The sequence below is a fragment of the Salvelinus sp. IW2-2015 genome, linkage group LG19 (genome assembly GCF_002910315.2).
Source record: "Salvelinus sp. IW2-2015 linkage group LG19, ASM291031v2, whole genome shotgun sequence".
NCBI lineage: Eukaryota > Metazoa > Chordata > Actinopteri > Salmoniformes > Salmonidae > Salvelinus > Salvelinus sp. IW2-2015.
Genome location: NC_036859.1, coordinates 38,192,611 through 38,202,885, shown reverse-complemented (window position 1 = coordinate 38,202,885; position 10,275 = coordinate 38,192,611). Strand labels below are relative to the sequence as shown.

The following is a 10,275-nucleotide window of genomic DNA, read 5'->3' as shown; positions in this document are numbered from 1 at the left end:
AACGAGGTGTGTGTGGTGTTGGGGGAGGGGAGGGGTGGTAGGGGAGGAGGGGGAGGGGTGGAGGGGGAGGGGAGGAGGGGGAGGGGAGGGGTGGAGGGAGAGGAGGAGGGAGAGGAGGAGGAGGGGGAGGAGGGGGGAGGTGGGGAGGGAGGGTGATAGGGGAGGGGGGTGGTAGGGGAGAGGAGGGGGGAGGGGAGAGGAGGAGGGGAGGGGAGGGGAGAGGAGGAGGGGGGGGATCTCTCTCTTGGCGGTTGCGTTGGGGGGCAGCATGCGTAACATGATGATGTTGGATGGTCGTTGGTTCTGGTCCAGAAGGTCTGGTCTGTACTCCATCAGCTCTCTCTGTTCTGGGTCCTCTCCTACTGAGGAGAGAGGGTCTGGACCCCCAGGACTGGCCCCTAGCCCCTCCCCTAGCAGCCCCGGGCCCTTTCCACCACAGTCATCCCCTGGAGATCCCATAGAGAAACCCTATGGACAGCCACATGTTACTAGCTACTACAATCAATAGTACTATTTCTACAGTAAAAACACTACAATTAAAATACTTTTAAAAATATATATTTTCTAGTTTTACATCTATTATAGGTATATTATATATTATAAACTGAGTGGTTCGAACGCTGATTGGCTGACAGCCGTGGTATATCAGACCGTATACCACAGGTATGACAAAACACTTATTTTTACTGCTTTAATTTCATTGGTAACCAGTTTATAATAGCAATAAGGCATCTCGGGGTTTGTGATTTGTGGTATATGGCCAATACACCACGGCTAAGGGCTGTGTCCAGGCACTCCGTGTTGCGTCGTGCATAAGAACAGCCCTTAGCCGTGGTATATTGGCCATATATCACCTTATTGCCTTAAACCATAAGCACAAGCTGACTGGATCATCCCACCTTTCTCTTCCCTGGTCCTCCTCCTCTGAGGAACCTCTCCTCCTTCCCTGGTCCTCCTCCTCTGAGGAACCTCTCCTCCTCCCCTGGTCCTCCTCCTCTGAGGAACCTCTCCTCCTCCCCTTGTCCTCCTCCTCTGAGGAACCTCTCCTCCTCCCCTTGTCCTCCTCTCAGGGTGCTGTACTCCTCCTGTCCAGCAGGGGTGACACCTCCACCTACACCTCCTTCCATCCTCCCCCAGTCTCCCTCTCTCTCCCCCATGTGAGAGGCATTGTTCTCAGGATATCCCCTCTCTCCCCTTCCTCTTCTTCCTCCCCCTCTACCTCCTCCTCCCCTTCCTCTACCCTCTGAGTTGGGCTTGAAGCTCTGGAAGTCTCTCCTCGATGCCTCTCCCATTCTCTCCTCTCTCTGCAGCCTGGACAGGGCTACCTCTGGCTGGGGTAAGACCAGAGATCGAGGGGAGCAGGGTGATGGGAACCCTTTACCGCCCCGACCAGGACCGCCCCCCGAACCTCTCCCCCCACCCCTCTGACGGAACCCTGGCCGTTGGTCGTGGAAACGGGCCGGTGTCGTGAACTCCCGGACGCCCGCTGGTTGGTCGGCTTTGTCGCTGCGGCCGGCACCGGCTCTGAGGTCATATCCTGTCTCCAGCTCCGCCTCTTCCTGTCCGTAGCCTCGGTAATCCATGTCTCGGTAGTCGTGGTCGGAGGAGCTGTTGTTGCCATAGCGACCCATGCGGTCGCCCCGACCCCCCCTTCAGTTAAAGGAGAGAGAGAGAGAGAGAGAGAGAGAGAGAGAGAGAGAGAGAGAGAGAGAGAGAGAGAGAGAGAGAGACACCTTGACAAAGGAACACCTATGTGAGAATGGCTATTCATTGACTACAGCTCAGCGTTCAAACCATAGTGGCCCTCAAAAGCTACATCACTAAGCCTAAAGACCTGGACACACTCCTGGCCGATCCCATGTGGTAAAGGTGTACAACACATCCGCACGCTGATCTTAACATGGGGGCCTCACTATTTGGTTGAACGCTCTTCTCCCCATCTTTCTAAAGATTCCTTCAAGCTCTATCAGGTTGGATGGGAGATCGTGCACAGTATTTTATGTCTCTCCAGGGATGTGATCAGGTTGGATTGGCTTGGCATTCATGACATTCAGTGACTTGTCCCGAACATCCTTTCGTGTTTGTCTTGGCTGTGTGCTTAGCCATTGTTGTCCTGTGGAAGGTGAACCTTAAGCTTATTCTGAGGTCTGAGCGCTCTGTAAGAAGGTTTTCAATTCAAGGATCCTCTGTACTCTTGGGCTCCACTTTTTCAAGCTTTTTCCTCGAACCTAACTAGTCACCAGGTTCCTGCTTCTGAAAACATCCTCAAATGATGCTGCACCACATGTTTACTGTAGGGATGGTGCAGTTTCCTCCAGATGTGACCACTTGTCATCAGGCCAAAGAGTTTAATCTGGTATTCATCAGACCAGAGATCTGTTTCTCATGGTCTGAGAGTCCTTTAGGGTGCTTATGGCAACGTCCAAGGGGCTGTCATGTGCCTTTTATGAAGGCGTGGCTTTCCTATGAACTCTGGTGGTGTCAAACTTTTCCCATTTGAGAATGATGGACGGCACTGTGTTCTTGGAACTTTCAATGCTGGGGACAATATGTTGTACCATCCCAGATGTCTTCCTCAAAAAAATCCTGTCTCGGGAGCTCTACTGACCAATTCCTTCGACCTCCATGACTTGTTTTCTCTACATGCACTGTGAACTTGGGACCTTTATAAGTCGTCAGGGGCGCCTTTCCCAAAATCAATCGTCCAATCAATTGAATTTTACCATCAGTGGACTCTAATCAATTGTTTGAGAAACACTCAAGGATGATATGTAACAGATGCAACCTCGATCTACCATTTTGGTCTCATTGCGAACGTAAATAGGTATTTCAGTTTTTTGTTTTTTATACATTTGCAAAACATGTATAATTTTTGAAAACCTGTTTTCGCTTTGGTCATTGATGGCGCTGATTGTGTGTAGATGATGAGGCTTACATTTAAAAAAACATACTTTTAGGTAAGACTGTAATGTCACATAAAATGTGGGCAAAGTGCATCAGTCTCTACAGGTGAATGTTGAGTATTTCGCCGCCAGCCCCTTCGGGTTGCTCAGGCGCCGGTGATAGCCACTTCTATCTTGCTGCATTGCAGCTAACGAGTGTCTAAGGTATGGTCAGAGATGATAGTGTCGTACCTGAATGAGGCACTAGAGCCCGGCTAGGTGGGGACGGATTCTTTAACCGTCTGGCTCGGCGCATGGGTAGCTATAGCCAAGCTACGCTTCTGTCTCTCGGCTGAACTTAGACACTCGTCTAGCTTTTGATGCCAGGCTCGCTGCCTTCCGTACCTTTGCGTCTTTCATAGATGCGCTAAGACAGGGTGAACTAGGCCAGAGGGGTGGCTGTATGTCTCTAGAGATGGCCTTGTAGGTCAGCCTCCCGCGGTGCGTACGTGTCTCTGTTGAGGCAGGTAGTTGGCTGCGGCACGGTGTGTACTGCAACTCTGGTCTCGACTACCAGCGTGTCATCGATTTACGATCGTCCGATCAGGATTTTGTCTCTCACAACTCTTTTGATCTGTAAGAAAGTTCGTTCGAGTCGTTCTAATGGGGCAGACACATTTACTCAGGCCTGTGTAGGATTGAAGAGGTGCTCTTGCGCCTTGTCTTTACACTATGGCTGTTGGTGGTCGGAGCGAGCACACACTTAGGGTTCCTCTACTGATATGTGAAAGCTGAGGAAACATATGATAGACTTCTCTAGTACCTTCCTCTGCGGCTCGCGTCAGAATGTTGGAGTAGAGGGCATAGACTTATCCTACATGCATGTATCCATGAAAGTTCGGCGATCAGCTATTCATTTTTGGGTTTAATGTTGTGGAGAAGTGTTTATTTTCTCTGGCCCCTGAGACACCAACACAAGGGAGGTCCTCACCTTCAGCCTGCACCCTGTAAGGCGTTCTCATGCTTTTGATTCGGTAATATATGGTCTATGAACTGATATGTCTTCTTGTCGAGACGAAATTGAATTGATTTGGACGTTGGTAAGTCATGATGGTGACTTAGAGTCCACCTGCGAGTGTCATTGGGAAATGAATGTTACAAAGGATAGCGACCAGGAAAGGGGCTGACGCACGCATTCCGTTAGTGGGTGCCCACTGGAGTAAGTTGCGAGCGATACACTAGTCTTGTAGACTAGAGGGCTGACTATTTGGTTTGCTCATCATTTACTCAGGGCGCCGGCCTGGGTCTGACAGAGGGCATAAGTTAACCCAGAAGCCTAGGAGCTCCGCGAGACGTGGTTAATGGAGTGAGCACATAGGGGTAAGTGTGCAAACGCTGAAGCTATGTAGGGGACTATACCAGCGACTTGGACATATGTGTTGTCTGAGTTCTCTTGTGTCAGGTGGGAATAGGGCAGTGTGGCAGTGCGATGGCGATTGCGTTTTCGCCGTGTGATCTGTTGGGGGCGTGTCGTCTAGGCTGATCCCGGGTAAGCTGGGATATATGAGGGTGTACTCTAACACTAGCCTATATTTCTTCAAACCACAGTATTTGGGTCAATGTGCAACTGAAAGGAAGTGAGTGCGCTGGGGGCGGCCGGTAGGCTCATATTTTCTTTCGATATTCGAGTTGTGGAATCTTGTCTCGTCGGTAATCTGGGTAAAGGACCGATAGGTAGAACCATTTTTTAGCATTAGCTGGAGACAAGGCGAGTACTGAGGCATTTACGGAAGGTTAAAGAATGTCGAATATATTGTGACGCATGCCCGCAATAATTCCTTGCGGCAGTTAGTCTGTCACAACATGCTCTGAGGACACAGAGCTGCTGGGGACTGCCAGTAAAGTGGGGCTCGGCCTCAAGCCTTCGCGCGCGCTTTAGACAGACAGGTTTACATAGAATCTATCTATCTTCGGAGGTCATCTGACAGGAGATGGGAGGAAAATACAGTCCTCGTGAGCGGCATGCGGGCACGTAGACGGCGATTTGGATAGTAGTATTCTCTCTCGACTTGCCCTGGAATGGTGAAGGAAAATGGTTTGCTATCATAATTTATGGGTTGAGTCGCACGGAACCCTGCGGCACGGATCGTCTGACAGTGAAATGTCATGGTGGGTGCACCGTGTATCTGAGTCGTTGTAGTGGTCCGACTTCTTCTATGATGCGTAGAGAAATGGGGTGCCATCGATAGTTGTAGGGTTGAGTCCTGCCACATACGTCCGAGCGAAATTGTCCTTGTAAACGTATTGTGGAATGCAGTACTGAAGCTAGTGCGTATTTGACTCTTGGATATTGCCTTACGGGAAGGTCACAGCTTCGGTTCATCGAGGTTTGATACAGCCTCGGCATCTCGCTCAGTCCAGCTGTTACATGAATAGGAGCGGAGATGGGGTGAGTACCTTGCCGTAACAGGGTACAGACAGGTTGTGCTTAGTAGTGCTCAGCAGTCTAGAAGAGGAAGTGCGATATTCCAGGAGTTGGGTTTTCTGGGACGCTGTATCAGGTGGTTGCGAGTGGATATAGTGGTTGGACGTGTGTAGTTGGCAGGGCTTGGAGTAGTTATATGCCAGAGGGTCCGGGAAAGTGCTTGGGATACGCGTGATTAGCGAAGTTGCTTCCTGAAGAGACAGTTTAAAAGGAGTGTTATCAAGCTGTGCGGTTGGCAGGGTATTTGCAGTCCCGGGTCTAGGACGCTGAACTCTTCATGGAAGAGGCTTGAGGATGACGGATCTCAATTTGGTTGGGTTGGAGAGGGTCAAATGAATGGGTTGAGTGAGAATCGTTTCAAGCGGAAGGAGTGTGATGCGGCTGGTTGCGAGCTCGCTCCATTCGTTCAGGGATGGATGCTCGTGAGCGGTGTGTGTCTGCATGACGCGTTGAGTGCTCATGGTTGGAGTGCTCCAATGGTTGGAGTTGTTCAGGGTTGGAGATGTTCATGGTTGGAGTGTTCATGGCTTGAGTGGGTACTCCTAGGTGATTGGAAGTGATTGGTGGCTGAGGCCCGGATGGTGAGGATGGTTGTTTGAGTGTCAGTTGGGCCGAGGTCGTTCATATGGCTGTGTGTGGTAGATGTTGACACGGGCGTTTGTTGAGTAGGGCACGTATGGTCTGGGTGATGTATAGGATGGCGTCTCAGACCTTGTAGTCAAAGAATAGCATTCTCACATAGAGTGTTCCCTTTTGTCAGGTTGGGAAGGACTGGGAAGTGTGGGTGGAGATGAGTGAGTGCGCTTATTTGTGAAATTGTCAGTTGGGGCTAGTCTAATGTTTGCTTTGAGGGTGTGTTGGAGGTGCTTGTGTGTTGTTGGGGTGCTGTGTGGCTGGGTAAGTTGTGTGTGCTCCTGTTTTGGTGCGTGTGATGTGCTGTAGGTTGCTGTGTGCAGGGGTTTTGTGTTGTTGTTGGCGTGCGTAAAGTGGTGGTGTGTTGATTGATGTTGAGTGCTGCTATGACCTCAGTCCTGTTCAGGATGTGTAGCTGCCTTGTCGATGTGGCTATGCTGGGACGTTTGTAGCTAGTTGGCCTCATTATTTAGGCAGGTTTAACTTTAGGTGTTATTGGGCACAGGACTATCTTTGCGTGTGTGAGCGAGTACTGAGCTTACGACAAAACATGTTTTGAGTTTAGAATAGATGTTAGTTACATCATGACTTGGGAGGGGAAGTGTCAGATGTATAAGGGATAGTGGTACTTCAATCGACGCTGAGAACTAAGGCGCGAGGGGCAGTCATCGTGAGGAAGGATTCTGTGAATTAGATAGAGAGAAACTCATAAGTCTACTGTCGGGTGCCGGCTAAGAGAACTGAGGAATTTCCTCCTACTACATGGGGGAGATGGACACAAGATGGTAGGGAGATGACAGAGAGCATGAGAGTGAGCATAGAAAGTAAACATAGGATAAGTCATGTCTGGAGATGAGAATGAAAGGAAGCCAAGAAGAGATCCATGAATGGAGTAGGTTCTAGAGACTGGTTAGTAGTAGTAGATGTCAGTAGATGCTGTAGGTATATGAGAAGAGAGAAGAGAGACGAGATGGTTGGGACAGGAACAACCTAGGAGAGCGAGAAGAGATGGGTCAAGAGTACGAAAGACAGAGCAGAGAGAGAGAGGAGAGAAGAGAGAGGAGAGAGAGAGAAGAGCGAGAGTTGAGAGATGAATGAGAGACGAGAGGAGAGAGAGAGAGACGAGATGAGAGAGAGATATGAGATAGGAGAGAGATGAGAGAGAGAGAGAGAGAGAGAGAATGGAGAGAGAGAGAGAGAGAGAGAGAGGAGAGAGAGAGAGAGAGAGGAGAGGAGAGAGAGGAGATAGGAGAGTGAGATGAGAGAGAGATGGAGAGAGAGAGAGAGGAGAGAGAGAGATGAGAAGAGATGAGAGAGAAGGAGAGATAGAGAGAGAGGGAGAGAGAGAGAGGCAGAGAGAGCAGGAGAGAGAGCGAGGAGAGAGAGAGCAGATGCGAGAGAGAGGAGAAGTAGAGGTAGAGTGTAGAGAAGAGAAGGATGATGAGACGAGAGATGCGAGAGAAGAGAGAGAGAGAGAGAGAGAGAGAGAGAGAGAAGAGAGAGGAGAGAGAGGAGAGAGATGGAGAGTAGAGAGAGAGAGAGAGAGAGAGAAGAGAGAGAGAGAGAGATGTAGAGAAGAGATGGAGAAGAGAGAGAGAGAAGAGAGAGAGATGGAGAGGAGAGAGGATGAAAGAGAGAGAGGAGAAGAGAGAGGAAGAGAGAGTAGTTATATAGGATGGTGTGTATAGACAGTAGTTATATAGGATGGTGTGTATAGACAGTAGTTATATAGGATGGTGTGTATAGACAGTAGTTATATAGGATGGTATGTATAGACAGTAGTTATATAGGATGGTGTGTATATACAGTAGTTATATAGGATGGTGTGTATAGACAGTAGTTATATAGGATGGTGTGTATAGACAGTTTCCTGATTGCTTCTTACAAGCAAAAATGAAAGCAGGAAGCACCAGTGACTTGGTCTATGAACAAGTGGCCAGATGAAGCAAATGCTAATTTACAGGACAGTTTTGCTAGTACAGACTGGAATATGTTCCGGGATTCTTCCGATGGCATTGAGGAGTATATCACATCAGTCACTGGCTTTATCAGTAAGTGCATCGAGTACGTCGTCCCCACAGTGACTGTATGTACATATCCCAACCAGCAGCCATGGATTACAGGCAACCTTCGCACTGAGCTAAAGGGTGGAGCTGCTGCTTTCAAGGTGTGGGACTCTAACCCGGAAGCTTRCAAGAAATCCCGCTATGCCCTCCGACAAACCATCAAACAGGCAAAGCATCAATACAGGACTAAGATCGAATTGTACTACACCGGCTCCGATGCTCGTCGTATGTGGCAGGGCTTGCAAACTATTACAGACTACAAAGGGAAGCACAGCCGAGAGCTGCCCAGTGACACGAGCCTACCAGATGAGCTAAATATGCTCGCTTCGAGGCAAGTAACACTGAAACATACATGAGAGCATCAGCTGTTCCGGACGACTGTGTGATCACGCTCTCCTCAGCCGAAAAAGGTCAACATTCACAAGGCTGCAGGGCCAGACAGATTACCAGGACGTGTACTCCGAGCATGCGCTGACAAACTGGCAACTCTCTTAACAGACCTGTCTAGGACCCCCCACATTCCACTGAAAAAATAAAATATATTGTTTAGAAATATTTAACTTTCACACATTAACAAGTCCAATACAGCAAATGAAAGATAAACATCTTGTGAATCCAGCCAACATGTCCGATTTTTAAAATGTTTTACAGCGAAAACACCACATATATTTATGTTAGCTCACCACCAAATCCAAAAAAGCACAGACATTTCTTTCACAGCATAGGWAGCTTTCACAAAACCCACAAATAGAGATAAAATGAATCACTAACCTTTGAACATCTTCATCAGATGAGTCATATAACATCATGTTACACAATACATTTATGTTTTCTTCGATAATGTGCATATATATATATAAAAAAAATCTCAGTTTACATTGGCGCGTTACGTGCAGTAATGTTTTGATTCCAAAACATCTGGTGATTTTGCAGAAATACTCATAATAAACATTGATAAAAGATGCAAGTGTTATTCACATAATTAAAGATAAACTTATCCTCTATGCAACCGCTGTGTCAGATTTCAAAATAAACTTTACGAAAAAAGATTAATCTGAGAACGGCGCTCAGAGCACAATCCAGCCAAAGAAATAGTCGCCAACAAAAGCTACAAAAACACTATAAATATGCACTTACCTTCGAATAACTTCATCAGAAGGCACTCCCAGGATTCCCAGATCGACAATAAATGTCTGAAAAGTTCCATAAAGCCCATCATTTAGCCACTTGTTGTTAGCATGTTCAGCCCAGGAATCCATTTTCATGACGCACGAGCAATCCCTTCAGACAAAAACTTAAAAAGTTCCGTTACAGGTTGTAGAAACAGGTCAAATGATGTATGCAATCCATATTTAGTATGTGTTTTACATTAATCATCAATAAGGACCCAACCGGAGAATTTCATTGTCTGAAGAAAGAGCATTGGAACGAGAGCACTCTCTCTCGTGAGCGCGCCAAAAGAGACTGAAAGATTCTGACGACCACTCAGTAAAATAGCTCCTATGAGCCCCTCCTTTATAGTAGAATCATATAACTAAAATCTAAAGAGGGTGACATCTAGTGGAAGCCCTAGGAAGTGTTTGCTTATCCATAACTAGAAGGGGTCTCATTTGACACTGTTTTGAAAATCGAGTTCTCATTTCCTGTTTTGACCTCTTCTCAGGTTTTTGTCTGCCAAATGAGTTCTGTTATACTTACAGAAATGATTCAAACAGTTTTAGAAACTTCAGAGTGTGTTCTATACAATAGTAATGATAATATGCATGTATTACCTTCTGGGACAGAGTAGGAGGAAATTCCGTTTGGGCACGCAATTTGTTCAAAGTCKAAATGCTGCCCCCTATCCCGATGAAGTTAACTGAGTCTGTAATACCAACATGTTTCAAGCAGACAACCATAGTCCCTGTGCCCAAGAACACTAAGGTAACCTGCCTAAATGACTACAGACGTCCGTAGCCATGAGGTGCTTTGAAAGGCTGGTCATGGCTCATATCAACACCATTATCTCAGAAACCCTAGACTCACTCCAAATGCATACCGCCCCAACAGATCCACAGATGATGCAATCTCTATTGCACTCCACACCGCCCTTTCCCACCTTGACAAAAGGAACACCTATGTGAGAATGCTATTCATTGACTACAGCTCAGCGTTCAACACCATAGTGCCCTCAAAGCTCATCACTAAGCTAAAGACCCTGGGACTCAAC

The 10,275-nt window shown here is 47.6% G+C and overlaps 1 protein-coding gene across 1 annotated transcript in view; it reads right to left on the bottom strand.

Moving 5' to 3' along the window:
- Window positions 1-1,696, bottom strand: part of LOC139029328 (keratin, type I cytoskeletal 9-like) — a 10,605-nt gene extending 8,909 nt beyond the window's left edge. The window contains exons 1-2 of the mRNA XM_070449059.1: window positions 900-1,696; window positions 250-468 (exon numbers count right to left, since the gene is read on the bottom strand). Of these exons, the coding sequence (XP_070305160.1) occupies window positions 250-468; window positions 900-1,631 (951 nt within the window). The 5' untranslated portion in view covers window positions 1,632-1,696. The remainder of the gene's footprint in view (window positions 1-249; window positions 469-899) is intronic.
- Between the last annotated feature and the right edge of the window lie 8,579 nt (window positions 1,697-10,275).